Here is a 20,709-nt window from a genome sequence, read left to right on the forward strand (position 1 = left end):
AAAAACCCAAAACCCAGGCAGCAATAACTGCGGCCCTGGGAGAGCCCAGGCACAGATTGCTCCCAGTCAAACCCCCTTCCCAGCAGAAGGGCTGCAGGCGGAGGTGGCACGGCACGGATCTCGTGGAGCATCTCTAGGCAGAGCCTTGCTCCTCTTGCAAGCGGAGAAGGGATGAGCCGCAATCCTCTTGCTCCCTGGGGAGTGAGTGGGGATTCCCACAGGTTGCAGACTAAATCCTGTTTCTCCCCATGGAGCCCTGGAGGAGGCGGAATAAACCCCGTTATTGCTCTCCGGTGCTGGCATCCCCCGTCCTCCGCATCTTCCCTGGGGCTGGGCAGGGGCAGGTCCTGCGCTGGCATCTCCTGGGGACACCATGGAGCCAGCACTGCTCGCCTACCACCCCTCTAGGACAAAACCAGCCTCTGCTTCCAATTTTTTGCTTTGCTTTCGAGAAAACTTGCCCAGAATTTAGGACGCTGTTTCCTCCGGGACAGGGCAGTGATGTTGCTCCATCCTTTTCCACGCAGATTTGGCAAAGAGCAGCCCAACGTCTTGCTTCCTCAAGGATTTGTCCCATTCGAAATTCAATCTAGAAAAGATCTGCAGTTACTTGAAATTTATTTTTTTTTCTTCTGCAAAAATACCGATTTCCCTGCAAGAAGTCTCAACTGCAGCTCGAAACATTTCATTGCATGGGTTGGGGGGTTTCCTTCTGCTTTTAAGTCAACACTTCCCCTTAAAATGTCACTCAGGGAAGGCTGCTTTTTTTTAAAGCACAAGTCTGTGATGACATTTTAAGTGGAGAAGAAAATTGCTGCTTCGTTTCAAAATGTCAACTTCGAGTGGGGTGGGTTCAGGTTTGGTTTTTGTTGTGTGTTTTTTTTTTTTTTTAATTTCAGCATTTCCCAGGAGAAAAGCTAAATTGTTTCATTAGACTCAAGTAACTGTTGCCCCCCACCCCATCACCTCCAAAATAATTTTTTTTTTTTTTAAGCCAGTTGCTCCGGTGGGATGCTGCCCTGGGCAGGGACAACCCCGTTGCAGCCAAACCCGAGCCCTCTATGGCAAATCCTCTGCCACCAAACCCCGGCAGGGACCTGCGGGAGAGACCCCATCACCACCAGCCGGCTTCGACCGCTGTGGGAGGGATTAATGGCACATCCAGGTTTTGAAGCTCTCCTCTTTCTGCTCTTCCTCAAGCTCCTGGTTTTCTTTTCACACAGCTCACCCCAAAAATTGCTTGTGCTAGATTAGGCTAGAGACTGGAGTTATCTTCCTTTTATTTATTAGGGTAATTATACCTAATGATTCACATGCTCGTGGAGAGAAATTACTCCCAAATACAGCACCAGCGGTGTTCTTACCCAGCCTGGGTACAGTGATTCACAAACGTTGCTTTTTGTACAATTCATCAAATGACGATCCCTTAATTGCTGATTTGGTTTGGAGGCGGTTAAGAGGCGATCGAGGACCCCGGTGGCACCATCACTGTGCCCAGTTCCCTCCAGTGGTGTGGTCCCATGTGTGCCTCCCCCCTGCCGCACTGATGGCTGTCACCACTCACCTCCTGCGTGGGTTCTGCTCGGGATTTTGGTTGGGTCGAGCCCCTCGAGCTGTGGGATTTGTGCTTTTTGAAGAGCTGCAGTGCATGATCCAGCGATCGCCATGGCACAGCCCGGCAGAGGGAGAGATGGGGCTGCCCCCATCAGATCTGCCCCCTTCCAGGGTGGGAATGACCACTCCATCCTCCCAAAACTTGGCAGCAGTGTGGCTTGACCCTCGCCTCTTCACAGCTCTTGGAGCAGGTGGGTGAGAGCTCATGAAATACTGATGTGGAAAGCCAAACCCTCCAGGTTTTGCACCAAAAAAAGGCCCCTTGCTCCAAATTACTCAGTGTGGGGCAGCTGTGAGGGATGTCCCTCCCACCCCAGGGAGGGGACATGTGGGGACCCCTGCTCATCTATAGTGCAGGGTCTGTCTGGGCAGGAGCATCCCACAAGGGATGACATGCAGAATCCACCCTGCTGAGCTGCTCCAGCCCCTGGAGAAACCCTGACCCTGGGGATAGAGGAAGGTTTCTGGGAGTGTTTTGAAGGGTGTCGATGCTTCCCAGTGCTGCCACGTGGCTTGAAAAGGTAGCCTGGAGCTTGAAGTTCCTCCTCGTGGATTAAGAGGAGCCAGGGGTGATGGCTCTGGGGTGACTCAGCCCCTCCAGCACTGCCTGAGGCAACGTTGTGGCGCTCGGCTAGAGGTTGGTGATCAGCTGTGGTCTCTTGGGCCAGCAAAAAGAGGTTTTTTTGATGCCCTCAGCAAGCAGAGCATGGCTGTACATTGCTGCTTTGCTCTTCTTTTAGCTAAAAGAAGCTCTTCCCTTCTTGGTGAGTGTCTGGGCTTCATTAGATGAGCCTGTCCCCTCCTGCTGCAGGCATTGCTCCAGGTCTCCCATCCCGTGGATGCCAGAATCGCTGCCAGGATGTGAGGAGCTTCCAGAGAAAGGCAGGAGGAGAGGAGACAGCACAAAACCCCCTTTCTGCTGGCCACCACTTGGCTTTATCCCCAGCATCACTTGGGTGGGCTCCACACCCTGGTAAATGGGGCTGCCTGCGGTGGCCGTGCTGGGCAATAGCTTCATTCCACCCACGTCCACCTTCTTAGCCAAGGATCCACACTCGTTCGTGCCGGTGCCTGGTCCCCTGTCAAGGGCTCCTGCAGGCAGCCGAGAGCTGCTCCTAATGGGCTGCTGGGGGATTTGTGCTCTGACAGCTCCCTGCAACCGCTCGCTCCACCCATTGGGCTCTCCTCTTCTTGGTCAGATGGTGGAGGATGCTCCGACCACCACGGGGAGGGGGCTGACTCCTTTTTCTGCCCTTACCAGGTGTTTGTGATGGTGCTGGAGGTTGTGGTATCCATTGCCTCAGTGGTGATGATAAAGCAGAGGATCCCTGCGGCTGGTGGACCCCCTGGAGGGCGATGCTCTGGGACAGGAATGCGCAGAAGGGAGGTCTGGGTGTACCATAGGGTGAGTCTTGTCTCAGCTCCAAAGGGAGACCTGGGTTGAGGAGCCCCCATTAGCTGGGAGAGCTGGGAGCAAGTCCCCACAGGACTTCCTCTCCAGCGGCTTTGGGACCTCCCATGCTTTCTCCTGGCTGAAACATTGCCTCTCTTCTCTGTTTGATGCAGGGCTCCTCTGTCTCTCCATGGACCCCACAAAGGGGCTGGGGAGAGGCTCCTGGGGGCTCCCTGGGGCCCATCCCCATCCCAGCGGGGGCCGTGGCAGCTGCTGCAGAGGGACTGGTCTGTCACGCTGTCAGCATGGAGCAACTCGCAGCCTGCCGTCTTGTATGGCTTTTTATTCCTATGTGATTATACATCCCACTTCATATAGGGATTGAAGCCGTGCAATACGCTGGTGTCCTACGGCGGAGAACAGCCCCTGTGCCACGGGAGCCGGCCTTGGAGGAGTCACAAAAGCGAGCCCCCAGGGTGCTGGAGGAGGGCTACTGGCCTCAGCCCAGGCTCCCCCCTCAGGGAGCAAGTGAGGGGTGCCAGGCTGCTTTGTGGTGACGCCATCGTAAGCCCACCCCTTGCTTTGCATCCCCTTGCAAGGGTGGGCCTGATTCTGCAGCATGTCTGCTGAGGAGAACCCCGGCAGCTGTGTGGATGGGCTCAGCTCCAAGGTGGGGAGGTCCCTGGGCAGCCCCTTGCCTTGCTTTTGCCCCCTGCTATCCCAGGAGATGGGTGTCAGCCTCCCAGTGAGGGCACTGGAAGGAGGCGCTGCCAGCAGGACAGCGGACGAGGAGGAGGAAGAGGAGGAAGGAGCTGGGGAATGGCCGCAGCAGCAAGGGCTGCCCCAAGCATGACACTCTTCAAAGTTTCTCAAGAGGCTTCAGCTGCTCTTTCAAGGTTTGCGTTAAATCTGTCACATTAGTAAAAATAGTGAAAATTACCCGGCTTGTGGAGGAGATGAAAGGCAGCCCCCTTCCAATCCCTCCGTAAAGGAAGGGCCCCATTAACACCTAGTGAAATATTAGCCATTAATCAGGCTCTGTGCAAAATAAAACCATCCACATTTATCATTATTGGATCCTTAATGAAGTGATAATGGGAATGCTGGGGAGCTGTGATATTAATGTCTCCTAAGAGGCAAGAGCAGAGCCAAGGGCGGCAGCCAAGATTTTTAATTTACTGCCAAAAGCTCGTGCTGTTAATAACGCAGTTACTTCTCCTGGCCATTAGCGCTGTTTGGCTACGAGCAGCTGGCTTAGGAGAGCAAATCGACCCCGAACACGCCTGGGCTTTGCTCGCCCGCTCCCTGCCCAGCGGCTGGGCATGCTTTTCCCAACAGCTGTTCCTGTGTTTCCTGCCCATGTACAGGGATGTGGCCAGGGAGCTGCTGGCCATCTCCTTCCTGGAGGCTGGCTGGTGTAGAAAGAGTTTTCGCTTTTCCAATAAAAAGGGCAGGGACTAGGAGCACCAAGCCCAAGCAGCTCTCGTTGTCCTCGCTCTTTCTGTGACTTGTCTCCTTAGGTGCAAGTGCCCCGAAGCCAGGATGGCATGGTCCCAGTATGGCCTGCACACTAGGGTCACTCGGTGTGACCACAGTCCCGTTTTGGGTTTCTTCATTTGCCTGGCTACACTCAACGCCATCCAGCACAGTTCGGGCAAGCTGCAAAGCCCTGCTTGGCTGTGGTGACTCACTCAAGTTCCCGGTGGGAAGGCCATTGCTCCTGGCAGGCTCTGACAGCCCAGAAGCAAACTGGTACTTGGCAGGTAAGCGATGCTGTTATGTCTTTAGATGCAACTGTTATCTCACAAATCCTTGTGAAACCCGACCAGCGCAGCCCGAATGTATGCTGGCTCATGTGTGGGGTCTTCCACTGTCAGCGAAGGGACTGCAGGTCGGGGGAGCTGGCTTTGGGCTGGAGCAGTAACGTGCAATTCTGTGCTGAGCATCATCCAGAGGAATATGATGGTGCTTTGTTCGTAAGGGCTGCACATGCTCCAAAGTGCCTTTCCTCCCTAGGCAGAAGATGCATGAGGTCCACCCAAGCAATCCACCAGAAATGGAGTTTCACTCTATCCAGGTAGAAGCATCAGAAGAGGAAAAGCGTTTCTGTAACCTAGGTGTCCTTGGTCAACCTCCTCCTGTCCTGTTATCTCCTCATTAGAAAAGAAGGGACAAGAACAAAACCCGTATACGGAGGCCAAGCGAATGTAGATGTGAAGTGCACTTCAAACAGCTCCATCCTTTCAACAAACCTTTTATCAGCCTTCTCTCCTCCCCAATACAAACTCCTTTTAATCACTAGTGAAAAGTTGCCGTTTAGAAAGCAAGGACACTGCTCAGGGTACATGTGGTATTACCAGCGCAGGCATTTCCCAGGAGAAGCCCTAGCCCAAGGTCTTCTGAACTTGGCTGTGCCGCAGCACAAGCAGCAGCTCCAAGGATTAGCGCGGCGCTCCACAGCGTGGCAGGGCTGTGGGCACAGCGCAGGGCTACGGCAGGCCTGTAATGGCATGCCCAGGCTGGCACGCTGGATCTGCTGCTGAAGATGCCAGTGACCCTTCTGCCAGGCAGCCCAGCCCGAAACCAGAGTCACTCTGGATGTCACCGGCGCAGAATTGGACAGGAACCATTTAACAACGTTTTGAAGCCAGATTTAGCCAGTTATCCTGGCCGCAGCCCATACTTTTTGGCTGTATCACTGCTCGTGTTAGTGCCCCCGCGGTGCTGGCATGCCGGGCATGCAGCAAAAGCCAAACGCTCTGAAACCTGCTGGCGATCTCTGGAGAAAAACACGCAGCCCAAAGCAGCTTCTCCTGCACGACCACCACCTGACATTACGGGGGCACAGCGAACTTTATACCGTTGGCAGGTTTCTCCCAGCAGATCTCAAAGCTGCTTGGCAGTGTGAGCAAGTTCAGGCATGTTACAGAAGACCTTCAGACTCAGAGGACAAATGAGATGCATGGATGAGTTTAAACCACCGGGGTAAGACCAGGGTTTTGAAATCCCCAGGCTTGTGCCTTGACACTACGCCTGGGCTGTGGCCCAGACTGTCCAGCTGCCAGCCTGGCATCAATACCAGGCCCCGTGATGGTCCTGTTGATATCTCTACTTGTTAAATATTGGCTTCAAAACCAAAGCAGGAGGTGTCGCATCCTCCTCAAAAATCCACCCTCCGATCCATCTTGGAGCGGGGTGCAGAACGACTCTTCAGTGATACACCGTGACTCGTGGTGTTGGCAGGATGGTGTATTTATGTCACGAGATGAGATCAGCCACACGGAGTAGGTCTGTCTGTCTGCAAAGAGTCTGAGTCAAGCGTGTCCTATTAAATTAGGGCTGGATTTTCAAAGGAGTTCAGCTCCCGCTTAGGCTCTGTAACAAACAGGCAGATATTCAAAAGGAGTCGGACGTGTTGGGTCATACTGGCTGCTGAGCTGAAGTCCTTTGAATATCCAGCCAAAACCATCGCCGTGCCTGCTGCTACAGGCAGAGCCCTTCTGAAATCCAGCCCCACAGTGGGCTCCACATCCTGGGAAACCCAGCTCATCCCTGCCCTCCCACATATTGCACTGCAGTAGGTGACGAAACTGTGATAACCACCATGTCCTTATGCATGCGGGGAAGCAGCTCCCTGTCAAAGCACGGCTCTGGCAGCTTTGCCCTTTGATCAGCTCAGCAGCATGGGTCAGGAGAGCTGAGCATGAAGGTTTCCTTGCCTTTTGTTCTGCAGAATTAGCGGAGTTAATCAGAGTGACAGCGACTTCTGCCTCAGCGCAGAAGAAAGGTCAGTGGCTCAGGCTGGATGCGCAACTGTTTTCTAGGCAGTTGGAAAACAACACCGTGACAGCTCATAGCATACATGCTGCTGGCACGGAGGCTCTCCTGAAGGGATCAGTGGGGAAGGTGTCTGGAGGAGGACTCCATTCAGCTGGCTTGCTGCTGCACCTCAATCGACCCTTTCCTATGCTGCACTGCGAAGGTATGCCACCTTTTGTCACTGCGCACTGCTTTTGTGTCACCTGTCTGAGACACAACGCTGCTCTCGGCCAATGTGCTCATTAGCTGCGCTGCTGGGTGTGCATTGTGCTGGGCTCAGGGTCTGTCGCCTCGGGCATCCTGGTGCCGGAGGAGCTGCAGGGCACTGGTGCTGGGTGTCCCCTTCCCACTGTGTCCCCCCAGTACCTCCGTGCCTCCAGCTGGGCAGGCCCTGCTATTGCTTTTATGTCCTTCAGTCACTGTAACGCACTTCTGTGAACCTGCAAAGCCCCCCGATGAGCTGCTTTTGAGCTGGGGTCACTGGAGGTGCGACAGCTGCAGTGAGGGCTCTCCCTGGCAGCTGTACCATGGCCTCGCTTTCCCCACGTCTTTTAACTATAGTTGAAGCAGACACAGGAGTGGTGGCTCTCAGCAGAAGCATTAAATGCGGCCTCTGTGTCCGTAATGTGACCTCTTACCTTCCTCTGATCCCAATTACAAGCGCTTGCTTTTGCTGTGGACATCCACTCACGTGTTTAATTAGTGGATTCTTTCTGTCAAAGATATTAGCAGCCATGACACCAAGCCCTAATTCAAGTAGTTTGCATTAGTCTGCAGTGTTGATGCCTTCATTTACCCCCAGTCCTAATTAAATGCATCTGGATATCTGCAGAGGGAGCTCTCATGATCTCTCTGTGGCTCTAATTAAAATGGCCTGGATGTCCATGACGTTGGTGCCCGTCAAGCCTGTCACCAGGAGGTGATGCCCACCCTGGAACTGGCTGAAGAAGGTATAGGAGTCATTGTTGCTGAGAAAGGCCTCCACATCGAGGCCCTCCTGCAGTGCCTCGTCCACCAGCTCCGGGCTGCAGAAGGCCCCCGCCGCCTCCGTGGGCCCATCCTGCCCATCCGTTCCCCCACTGAGGAAGACGATCTCGCACCTCCCCAGGAAGCTGCCGGTCTCTGTAGCCTGTGCCCTGTGCAGCCCCAGCCCCACGCGCAAGGCCAGCTCCTGGTTCCTCCCTCCCTTGCCAGTTCCTTGAAGCTGAACCGTGGTTTCTCCACCAGCCAGGATGCAGACAGGTCTTTCGCGCCCTAATCCTTGCAGGGCCTGTAGAAACTCAGCAAGGTTCAAACCCGGGATCTCTAGCTCTGCCGCCAGCTGCAGGAGATTCCGTCTCACCTCATCACCCAGTGGCCCTTCTCCGAGGCTGGCAAAGCCCAGGCAGACCAGCTGGATCAGCTGGCAGTACAGCGCAGCGACACAGCTGACTTCCCCGCAGATTGCTGCGCTCAGAATCAGAGTCGCGTAGCCCAGGCCCTCAGCTTGGCGTTTGGCCTCATCTAAAGCCAGCGTGTTTGATCCGATGATGATGTTGCAAACGTGGGAGTAGTCTTCTGAAGCAGTGGGCTTGGTGGGAGAGCTGGACAGAACCATTTCTACTGACTTGGGCAGGTTGTGCAGCAGGTTGTATTTGGCGAGTATCTGAAGGCAGTCTTGGACGCTGTGGGAGCTGGCAACAGTGGGCCCACTCGCTATGATGTCCAGGGGGTCACCAATCACATCAGAAAGGATGAGGCTCACCACCTACCGAGAGAAACACCTGCAGATCATCGTGGGAGGCAGAGGAAGGTGGCCACGCAAGAACCCTGGCATAAGCACTGCTCTGAGTTACACTTGTGCCATGCCCATGTCAAAGCAGATGGAAACAGGGGCAGATCTTGGCACATTTTTGTTTTAAGGTCCCATGAGAGCCACCTTGCCCTTCTCGAACTCACAGATCTAAAACATCTTTGATGCTGACCATCACATTGGAAGATGTAACCCGTGCCGCTGCACTTGTCAGGCTGGTAACCTAGTGTGGGTTCAGCAATGGCACACACTGACAGCAGTCCCTGGGGAGTCAAGGATCAGACCCAGCCTCAAAAGCGTCGTGGTGGAGCACGAGCACGTTGGAAGTGCCTGCTGGGTGAGGGCTGGGGTCTCCTGAGAGTGGTGTGATGGGACGGCTGATATTTGCAGAGTCTGAATTCCCCTTTCTCCACCTCTGTCTCCCTGAGAGTTTGGCTCCTCAATGAAATCTGAGCAACAGAGTCCCAAAACAGTGTGCAGAGGTTGTTCACTCAGTGAGGAAAAAAAAACCCCGCAAGCACATTTAGATTAAACCCCTATTTTGAGGGCAGATGGGTGATGTCTGGGCAAGCAGGGCCTTCCCCTCGGTTACCTGTGCAGGATATGCGAGCCGGGCCAGCCCTCCACCCTTCAGCAAGGACAGAGTCTTCCGAACAATATTCAGCTCCTGTATGGCAGCTCCTCGGGAAGCCAGCATCTTAGTAAGTTTCTCTTTCTCTTTGAGGAGGATGGGAGGGATGGGAGCAGGCAGTAGGGCTGATCCACCCCCTAGGATGCAGAAGAGATATTAAGAACATCAGGACAGCAGGAAAAGGAGGACAGGAGGAAAGCAAGGCTGTTCAATGCTGGAGCTTTCCTCTTCCCTCACCAGCGTGCAGTGGGAAGGCAAAGGTGTTGGGGAACTATGCCAATATCTCTGGAGAATTCAGTCTTCTTCACTAATGGGTGTTAACCACTGCTGCCCCACGCTGTCTGGAGTCAGCTACGCTTCACCCAGGCAGTGTAAACCTCACCGGACTTGGGTACCACATGCCTGCAGCGTTGTGGGGATGAGAGAGAAGAGCCAGCAATCACTATCCCCACTACATCAGCCTACCGGTGTGTCACCGTACTATTTTTCAAGGACTACCTGGATGGGTAAGCAGGGAGCACAGGCTCCACGACTGACACAGCAGTCAGTGCTAAGCAGATGGAGAGACTGCCTGCTGCTCCATTTATTCAGGACAGCGTGTAAAAACACCAGCCATGGCTGCAGCAAGATTGGAAACTGCTGAACTGCACTCATCTAGGCCTGGGAGGAAAGGAAAAGGGGAGAGAGTAACGCAAAGGACAAAGCACACCCAGAGTCCAGAGTGATAGCCTCATTGATGGGAATCCTGTCTGATACAAGCGGGCATTGGAAATGTGGAAAAGAAGGCAAAGAATTGGAAAATTCTAATGGAAAAGTGGAATGGATGGAAAATACAGAGTAGAAAGAAGCTAGATCTCAGCAGAGAGTGAACGTGCACAGAAGTACAGCTGAAAGCTACTGTCAAAAGGCAAAGCCTGCTCAGAGGTTTGAGACGAATCAGCATCAATAAAACATGATGAGCAAGAAAAACAAATGCAAATGCCTGTTTTTCAGTCAATAGCCAGGGATCTAGCTGAGAGGCAGGAGCAGTTGGGAACCGGCTGCTGTGTGGGAGTGCACATGCACAGGGAGCCGCAGCCGCGGGGATATCCTGTACAGGCTCCCTGAAGGGCTGAGGAGTCTCTTGGAGATCCTCGTAGCCAAAGGACAGGAGGAAGCCCAGGGGAATCCCCAGCAAGCGCAGCTAGATTCCAATTGCTTGGGTGTTTGCCTAATGGTACTACTCTCTCTGCACCAAGATCAGGCTCCAGCATCCACAGAGAAACAATCACTGAGCTGAGGAGACCAAAGGGTTTCTACAGAGCTGCTCCAAGCCCCTACATGCTTCTGGCCTGTGACACCCACTCACCCAGCCGAGCTCAGGCTGGGGTGATGTCACTGCATCCTTCTGATGCACAATATAGACCTTCCTTACGCAGCCCTGGGTCTGGGGACAGCCCAGGGCCCCAGCAGACAGGGGCTGGGGGTGTTCGGGGCTGACCCTGGAAGGCATACAGCTCACTGTTTTGGAACCTAGGGGCCTCATTTTCACTGTCTGGGAAGCAGCAAAGCCCTGGGAATGGTCAGTCCTGGATCTCAGCTTACAGACTCACACCCCTGCACAAATTCGGAGCATGCAAGTCCACCAAGTGCTTGCTTCTCCAAGTCTGCATCCCCAAATGTAACGAGGGGGCAGGAAGAAGGCATCTCCTTGCCAAGGGGTGAGAGCAGCTGGCAGGCTGCACCCAGAGGTGCCATCTCACAGTGGTGGCGCAACTGCAGGATCCAGCCTTTACAGCTCAGCCTCTCCTCAGCGCTGGGAGGCAGCGTGTCCACTGCAGCAGCAGGCAGCTCTATGCCCTCCCTTTCTGCTTCCCTGGAGAAAGGCTGGCAGGAGAAGGGAGAGGAAAAGTCGCAGAGGTGCAAGTGCCAGTGCTGAAAGAGCTGTCACAGCACAGTTCTCCCCCACTGCACGGCCACACGTGGGCAGGCAGCTGGAGGGCCCTCGGCAGAGACCATTCCCTGGGATCCCCACACTACCTGAGATGAGCACGAGGAGCAGGTCGTCTGCAGTCAGGCCCCTAGCCAGCTCCTGGATGGCAACTGCTCCCTTCAGAGCTTCTGGGTCCGGGAGGTTGTTCTTGGCACCTTCGATGACCTGGATTTTGCTGCGCGGCTTCAGGAGCATCTCCCTGGTGAGGTAAGAAAGGCAATCACACCATTGACATGTGCAGCTACACAGCTCAGTAGACAAATGGGCCTAGTGTACCAGAGGTGCATGGCGAGTGACCAGGACAGGAAAGTGGCCTTTGCTAAGTGCATCTTCCCCAGGGCTGGGGAGGCAGCACATCCAGTGCAAGAGATGGGCTGTGTCACTGGTGCCACTGGGACATGATGGAGGTTGAATTCCAGGGCAGTGTGGTGGACGGGGTGGGCACCAGAGTGAGGGCAACTGGAAAGGACTGAAGGGGTTCACAGCAACATCCCACAGAGGATAAATCTGGTAGTCTACTCCCCCAAAACTGTCCAGACACAGCCGCCCTTACTGCATTCCTGCTCGCTGCAGGCTCTCCTGGATGCCTAGTGGCACATTGATGATCCCCCGGATGAGGTGGTCTCCCAGGATCTCTTCTGCTGCCGCAGCCATTCCCAGCACAGCTTTGCCGAAACCCACCAGGTACAGGTCCCTCTTAACTGGAAAAGCCCTGCCCTTCACCAGCAGCTGAGGGCACCCATCTCCCTGGAGCTTCACAGCCTTCTTCAGCATCGGAGCTGGACGGACAGTGCCCACCGCGCTGCGGAAGAGGGACAGTGCATGCTCACAAAGGGACATGCTGCACAGGGTGGCTGGGCTGAGTCAATCTGCTCGGTGGGGTGGGCTTGTACACACTCCGCTGACACTGACAAGGCCTCGAGAGCTGGGTCAGCCGGCAGCCTCCAACCTGCAAGGGAAAATGAACACTAGCAGAAGAGACAGGGCCGTCACAGGGAGAGTAGGGAGGCCAGAACATGAACCACGGAGCTCTAGTTCCTGTTTTCTCTAGATAAAGATGCCAAATCAGCAGCATTTTCAAACCTCTGCCCAGGCAGGAGGGAGGGAAGAACCGTGTCACGCTCAAACTATATGTTAGCTTGTGTTCCCCTGCAATCCCATCACCTCCTGCAGGGAAGGTGAGCCCTGGCAGCCAGCTTCTCCATCACTAGATTTGCCACTTGCAAGCCATCATTTCTATTTGCTCAGCATTTGACGCCTTTCCAAACTGTGGAAGCCGCTCTCTGTCCTGGAGAGAGCAGGGTATCTGGGTGGAACAGCTTTTCACTACATTAACTCCCTTCCTCATGCTAGCCAAATGCTGATCTCATTCTCTGGCTGCGCGTTGCCCCATGTGTCCCTGCAGCATCATGCACGGACTTGGGAGAAACAACAGGCTTGCTGGCTGCCTGATCCTTTGCTACTGGTGCCTACATAGAGACCAGTAAGAAGGTTTTCCCACCAAACAGCAAATGAACACAAGGCTTCATTCGCCTTTATTTTTTAGTCTTCTCATCATCCATTAAAATCACATTTAGAGCCCAAATAGGACTTCAGATCCAGGCAACGTTGCCAGACATATCTGTGAAAGCCCATTTGACTCAGTCTCCATTGAGTATTAGCATTATATGCAACAGAGATGAGTGTGGACCAAAGGATCTCAACTGCTCAAGGGCAGACACTTGTCCTGACAGAGGAAAGGCAGCTCCTGCCAACATGCACACATCTCTCCCAGCATTTCTCCTTCCCTCCGTTAACTGGCAGCAAGTTCACTGCTGGTTTCTCAGGATCAAAGATCCTTGTGATCCGCATCTCTCCCGCTCGTGGCAATTATAGTGCAGGCAATTAAGGCAGGGTGCAAGGAGGCTGAAGCAGCCCAAGCAACACGCTTGATCACAGACCCATTCAAATGACCTGAAAGAGTTAATCCTCTCCCTAGTAAATGGATCTGTTTCAGTGCAAGGACAGTGGCTGGCTTCTTCTGGCAGAGTGCAGCAGTCCAGAGGTCTCTCTGTCCTAACACTCCCATAGCATTGCAAGGTGTTAATCATTAAGCCACATGAGCTTTCCAACAGCTCCTCTGGGCCTAAGTCTGCCTTATTTTGCTGCAAGGACCCAAAGGCTCTGTGAAAACCTCCACACAAGCACCTTCTCAGGCTGTGAAACTTGGTTACAATCTGAAATCTATTGGACAAAGGACTTGCAGGTAGAACTTTATGGAGAATCATAGGTTTGCCGGAGAAAAAAATGATTCAGTGCTTGAGAGAAACAGATTTTAAAGGCAAAACACAGGACAGATAAACTACCTACCTACACTCCCTTTAGGTACTGGTCAGAACTGGCTTTTCAATCACAAGGAGAGATAAAAGACAGAGTGTCCCAACTACTTTGTTACTAGACTCCTAAACTCAGGAGAGCTGGTGCTGCCAGCAGTTTAAACGAGGGCCAGAGTAAGCGTACTAACAAGTCAGCAGTACGCTTCTCAGGAACTGAGATTAGCATCTCCGTTGCCAGCAGGTCTCCGATTCACCTGGCAGCACAGCACAATCAGAGGAAGGTGTTACAAAACAGAGGTGCATCACGCCCCAGGTCGCCTCGGCTGAGCTGTGATAGAGGGTTTGAGGGAGTGGTTGGAGAAAAAGGCTTAAATGGAGCCAAAGGAGTTTAAGAAAATAAAGCCCCAAAGCTTTTAACAGGCTCTGTCTCTGCCTTGATGTTTCTGTGCACAGCTGACCCAGAAGACCAGGGGAATTGAGCACAACCAGACCTGCAACTGTGGCTCCTGTCACATGTGCCCTCCCGGAGGCTCCGCTCAGCTCCAACTCCAGACACGGCACAGCAGGCGCGAGTTGTTTAAAAGCAATCCTCTCCTACTGGACCTGAAAAAAATAAATGCAGCTTAATTCATCCAGCACTTGTGTACATACTGCTAATGCTCGCTCTGGAAAGCATTTCGCTACAATAGCAGGCATGTAATCTGTTTTCTGCACTCTGAACTCAGATTATATTTTAACCATCGAGGCCTGATCCAGAATCTGTTGAAGTCGGCACGCATCTTTCTGTTGCTTCTAAGGATTTTAAGGCACGCAGCCTGACACTGATCTCAGTGCACAGGTGTAAACGCAGAGTAAATCTGTTGTAGAACCCCCTTGCAGTCAGAGGTTATCCAACTTTACACCAACGCAACAAAAAGCTGAATTTGGCACAGGCCCATTAGCTTTGGAGGTCTCAGTGTGTAACTCTGCTCCCTGTCAGCTCTGATTAGACACGCAGGCTCACTGGAGGCTCCCCTTGGAATGGGGGTGCTGGTAATGATGCCACAAATCCATTTTAATGTAATTTATTTACACAGTCTCAGGCACTGGGTATGAAATGTCATCAGGGAACAGCTATAAATCAGTGCTATGAAATCCACTGTAGATATTAACAAAAAATAAAACTCCTACTCATTTTAGTAGGGCTTTAAAAACAAGATCAAGAGAACCGAACATTACCCCACACCAAGGCATAGGCAGCCTTGGAAAGAAAAATAATCCAAATGGCAGCTCCCAGATGACCTCCATGGATGGTGGGTCTAGAAATGATGTAATTGCCAGTTAGCTGCTGCGTCTTGCACGTGGGGAAATCACATCCTCACATCCCTGCATTTTCCTCTTCCCACAGCTGGCTGGGGGGAGAAGGGGCTGATGATGTGACTCATGTCGCTTCACACACTAATTTGTCCCCCAGCTTCTCACGGAAATCACATGAGAACGAGCCCTCTTCTATATGGATGTAAGGTGATATGCTATAGGCACTAGTGTCGGGTTCTACACCTTCCCTTTGCCCCTACTTGGGATAATTCTCAGTTGGGCATAGTCTTTTGGAAAGTATTCTAGAAGTTTGCACTCCTCTTAGGAGGAAAATGATGCTAAGAATTGCATGTTCCAAAGAGAGCAGGAGGACAGCAAAAGGGCTTTAGATTAATCCCCTTTAAATGAAAACTTCCTCAGCTTTCACTGATGAATAATGCTCACCGTCTACATACTTGTTGGCGTGCATTACCGTTATAAGCTCATTCTTCACAGGGCTCCTCCTAAGCCTGCAGAAACTTAGACCGCTAAAACTCTCACAGCAAAAAGCAGCAAAACCCCAGCTCCTCATTTTCACCGTCTCTGGGAAAGAGGGAGGGAGAGGAGCTGGACTGTGATAAAATACAGGCAAAGTGCTCATATGCATTACCTTTCATTAACTTTTTAATTAAAGCAGTTCTGCAGGCAAGGAGCCAAAGTCAGAGGGAAACAGAAACAATCCAGCACTAGGGGCAGACATGTGGTAAACTGCCAGGTAAATTGGATGGTGGCATGAGACCAAAAGCAAGGACATAGGGGGGCATAGTCTGAGCCATAAGCTTGGAATCACACTGGGGAGGAAAACAGTGAACAAATGAGCTGGCCATGCCCGTGCAGTGAGAAAAACGAGCCATCGCCTCGCTCCATGGCAGGAGCCAGAAAAATATTCCCTTCTAGGGGCCAGTCTGCCATCGCTGGGCAGAGCTGAGCTATTCCAGATGCTGTGGTTGGAGGTTTGTTCGAGGGTTTGCATCACGGGCTTGTGGTTTTCTTGAAGTTGGGGCAATCGGGCTTGTTGCAGGCCAACCCAATCACACACCCTGGGCATTTCAGGTGCTGCAAGATTGGAAGATGCTGTGTATTAATGCTCTGGGATGGCTAATTTAACTGAGATCTTCAGGGGTCAAAGGTAGTTTATTTTTAATATCATCAGGACTTCTCTGGATTTCCCCCAGTGTGGCAGTGATTGGTGGCTGGCCCACCGCGTACAGGGTCAACTCCAAAGTCCCTGAGGGGCTTGGAAAAAATTTGAGACGGCATTGGATCAAACCCCAATTGTTTGAGGATAATTTTGAGCTCAGGCTCTAAAAGACAGATTACATCTTTGTTACAGCAGTAAACTACCAGACACAGCAAGTTTTAACAGTGTCTCTTGCTACTCGTTTTTCTTGCTACATGACTTTCTTCTGGCCTCTTGGTACATAAATTACCGTTAGACTCACCGAGGCTTACCGCTTCCATTTTTCATGCATTACCATGGGAGTTTACCTTTGAAGTACAACGGAGCAGAGATTTTACTGCCTTAAACTCCCATGTTCCCACTTACTGACACATCTTTTCTATCATTTGATATATCAAATTTAATTCGCCTGGTGAGCCCTGCTCAAACTTAAACTTGCTGCTCCAGATGGTCCCAAACGCATTACGAGAAAATTTTCCAGGAGATGCACTGAACCCAAGAGGAAAACAAAGCGGTGAAGGTTTGTTCCAAGTGACTATTCTAGGAGGATTAGATGGGGGATTTTTCAAGACTAATCTCTTTAAATGAAAATTTCAGAATTTGATTAATTTTTTAATCTGCACATGGATTTGCATAAAATTACCGCACTGCCTCATTCACATTTTGCAAAAGAGAAAATGTCTGCATCTCGGACGGACCAACTCATCCCTGGTCAGCTATGAAGGGTCCGGTACATAAGTGGGTGTGCAGGGACAGGGTGAAAAGTCCTTTTGCCCGTGCCCACTGTGGTGCTCCTGCATCCACAACTGGGAAAGAGGATGATGGCGGACAGAAGCAGTACGACGAGAGTGGAGAGCCGCACAGAGGGTTTGCTAGGCAGGCAAGGGAGAAAGTAGGATGGAGTCCAAATACCTTTGTTTCAAGAATATGCTGAGCTCTGGGAAACCCGGGAGTCCTAATTTCCAATACACGGCTTTCTATATGTTTCTTGGAAAAGAAATATGTTGCACTCATGACTGATTTACTCACCAGGAGAGTGTCAACAGGGTCTCTTTGCCTTTGATGGGGAATGTAGCCTAAGGCCAAACACAGGGAAGATAAGTGTTCTGTTCAGCTTTTTATATATATATAGATCAGTATCATTAGTAAAAAAATTAACTGGATTTGACATATGCATCTTACTAGTTTTTCTAGGTCACACTCCCTTCACTCCCTATATACCTTTTGGAAATGATTTTCCCATGCACTGGGGATTGCAGGGAAGAAAAAATTTTCACGAAAAAAATCCTTCCGTAGCTCAACGCAGAACACTACTACCCTGAAGCCAAGTCCGTGCCAAGACTACTTCCTTTCATGATATAATTTCTCAAACTCCCTATTCTGAGTCAACTTGCAATCAAAATTGAGAGTAATTTAAAATACAGGGAAGGATCATAGTATTCTAGAGAAGATGAAAAGTTGCCAGCCTTGAGGACTGGAATAATAGAAAGGGTCGAAATTCAGCATTGCAAAATACAAGGTCATGCTCTTTGGGATTAATAACAAAAAATTATGAGCTCCTCCGTTGGAAATAACTTAAGAGGAGAAAGAGCCAGGCATATTAATCAGTCACAGGATGACAATTACAGCTGCCCTCTAGGCTGAGACAAGAGGCTATGGGGAAAGTGGAAAGTGGCAGATGTAATCTACCTTGACTTTAGTGAGGTTTTTGACACCATTCTCATGAGCATGCTGAAGAACTGTGGGCTGGGCAAACACACTGTTAAGACTCACTGAAAAACAGTCTGACCACTGGGCTCAGAGGGTAGAAATCAGTGGCTCAGGGTAATCAACAGGGACTCTGTTGGGGTTCGTGTCACCTACGGCTTCATTAGTGACCTGGAGGGTAGCTCAGAGTGCCTTATTTAGGGGAAGTGCTGATGAAGCCACCCTCCAGAGAAACGGTGATAAACTCAAGGTCAGAGCAAACAGAACAGAAACCTCATGATGCTCAGCAGGGAGAAGTGTGAAGTTTTGCTGCAGGGGCAGGATCCCCATGGATCGGGGTGGGCTGGGAGACAAGCAGTGCAATCAACTAAGGAGCAACCTAATAGCAGCTCCACCTACTTGAAGGGTGATTATAAAGACAATGGAGATGAACCCTTCTTGCTAGTGGCAGAAAGTATAAGAAGGAGCAATGGCCACAATTTGCAAGCCAGGACGTTCACGTTCGATATTAGCAAAAAGTTCTTTATAGGGAGCGTTGCACAACACTGCATCAGGCTGCTCGGAGAAGCTATGGTCTCCACGCTAGGCAGTTTTCAGGATTTGGCTAGAAAAAGCCACAGCCAAGCTGTTCTTGTACTGGTGATAGTCCTGCACTGAGCAGGAGGCTGGAGTAGGCAGCTCCAGAGGTCCCTTCTCCCCACACGTCTGTGATCCCATGTTGTCACAGCAGGGACAGGGTTCGATGCTCCAGAGCATCATGCTTAATTTCAAGAACTCACAAAGAGATGCCAAGTTTTAGGATACAAGTCCCCACACAAGCCTTCAGTAATAACCATTAACCATCGAGAATCATCACTCCCAGCAGAGTCCAACAGAAATATATTCACCTGAGCAGCGCTGTATCCAGAAGCAAGCACAGGTCTGTCTGTATTGTGCAGGTTGTGGTAGTATCTAATATAGAAACGCATAGGTAGAATGACTGCATTTGATCAATATTACTCAAGCAGCAATTAAACATTTTTTTCATTAGCTGGTTTTGCAGGGGCATTATCCATAATTCCTACTTAATGTGACATTTTGCTAGGAGATCCAATTATCCTGCCAGATAAATTCCAGCTTGGTATAAACTGACAAACTAAGTTCCAACGATTAGGAAGAAAGGCAGAAGAAAGAATAAAAAGGGAGTGACAAAATACCAAATCAACAACCCACGGTGTTACACAACTCTAAAACTTAGCTAAGTATTGTAGGTGTTTTGAAGTAAATTGTCTTATGATGGTATTGGTGAGTCACCTTCAGGTCCCGCGTGAGATAATCCAGGCTTTGATCCTGCAATTTACAGTGTGCAAAAGGCACTCTGCCGTTCTGCGCTTCTGTAATATCTCTTATCACCTGAAAATCAATTGTAGGTTTTGAACGGACCCGCAGTGGGGTAGCTGACCCTTAGAGCCTCGGAAGCAAAGAAGGCGTCTTTTGTTGAGTCTCCCTAGACTCCTCTGTGAAAACCTTGTCTCCGTTTCAAAGTAAGAATTGGTGAATGGTTCTGCTGAGCCAATCCCACCACAGCATGAAATGGGGAATCATGTCTAAACCTGTAACGGTGTACTGAAGTAAGCAAACACAAAGAGCAAGTAATTGCAGAAAATACTTTTGTTTCACTAAATCGTATATGCACATAAAATAATTAAGCATGTGTGAATGATGTGCACGCACACCTTGGACAATAGTTCCCTTACTTTTCTTTGACCACAGGAGGGCAACATTATTCTAAAAGCAAAATCAAACTCTGTTCCTGAGACTATGAAAAGAAAATGCAATTAACATTTATGAAGGCATTTATGGGTGGGTTTTTTTTTTTCTTTTGATTCAGAGTTTCTGGAGCACCGAAATGACGAAAGATCTGGCGTTCTAAAATTAAAACAGCGGGATGCTGGAAATCTTTGTGGGGTGGGCTCTGTGTGTGTGTGTGTAGATTCTTGCAGCTACTGTTATACTCCAGGAATAACATTTTTTAAGGGAAGAGATGGACAGAAACACGAACACAGAGCCTGACATCAGGATCCGTCATAGAAAAGAAAAATAACAGTTCCAAGGTTACGAAGCACCAGCCTCAAAGGCCAAGGTGTCTCTCAAAGGTGAAGTGTGCGTTGCTCATCTTTACGTGGTGCGAGGCCGTCGTGCTATAGCTGTGGGGTTTCCGTAGTACCCCTTGGAGGCCAGTTTTTAGAACAATAAAAAATACTGGGACATAAAAACGTGCGACGATTGAACCGACTCGCGGAAAATACGAATGGGAAAGCCATCGCTGCGTGTTTCAAAGCCGGGAACGCCCTCCTGCCGCCGGGGAGCGGCGCCCGGGGCTGTCCCCAGCGGGTCCCGCTAGGGACCTCCCGGCCCTGTCACCGCCGGTCCCCGACGGGACCCCCGGGGGGCCGGCGCAGGCCGCGCATCCCCCAGTGCCGCTTCCTCGCCGGTTACCACGGGAAAGGCGGAAAAAAACCACGTTAAATTCCGTATGGCGTTTATTACGCGCGGCCCAAAGCCGGCGCAGGGGTCGCCGCGGCTGCACCTCACAGCCCCCGACGGACGCCAGGCCCCCCTCGGCACCGGAAGTGACGCCCCTCCCGGCCCCCCCCAGCAGCGGCGCGAAGCCGTTGCCCGCTCTACGGGATGACGTCACACCCTCAACCCGACTCCCACGAAGGACGGGTGGGGAATGGCATGGCGGCCCGGCCCGGCCCGGCCCAGCCCGGCCTTCCCCTCCCCTCCCCTCCCCTCCCCTCCCCTCGCATCGCCCCTTTCCCCACCTCAGGCCCCGCGGGTGGCGGGGGACGCCGGCAGCCGCCGCGGGAGGGCAGTCCTTCCTGCCACACTCAATATGGCCGCCCGGGCCCGCTGCGCCCTCCCCCGTCCCAGCAGGCCTTGCGCAGATCCCGTTTCCCCCCTCCTTC

At 51.7% G+C, this 20,709-nt stretch overlaps 1 protein-coding gene across 1 annotated transcript; it reads right to left on the reverse strand.

Annotated features, from left to right (window-relative positions):
* Nucleotides 1–5,930: 5,930 nt before the first annotated feature.
* GLYCTK (glycerate kinase) lies at nucleotides 5,931–20,658 on the reverse strand. The gene is made up of 6 exons (XM_074602910.1): nucleotides 20,566–20,658; nucleotides 14,028–14,139; nucleotides 11,775–12,170; nucleotides 11,269–11,420; nucleotides 9,211–9,386; nucleotides 5,931–8,573 (listed from the first exon to the last, which is right to left on the reverse strand). The coding sequence occupies exons 3-6, from the start codon at nucleotides 12,059–12,061 to the stop codon at nucleotides 7,668–7,670; spliced, it is 1,521 nt and encodes a 506-aa protein (XP_074459011.1). The 5' UTR covers nucleotides 12,062–12,170; nucleotides 14,028–14,139; nucleotides 20,566–20,658; the 3' UTR covers nucleotides 5,931–7,667.
* Nucleotides 20,659–20,709: the final 51 nt, after the last annotated feature.

This window comes from Larus michahellis, chromosome 10, assembly GCF_964199755.1.
Source record: "Larus michahellis chromosome 10, bLarMic1.1, whole genome shotgun sequence".
Taxonomy (NCBI): domain Eukaryota; kingdom Metazoa; phylum Chordata; class Aves; order Charadriiformes; family Laridae; genus Larus; species Larus michahellis.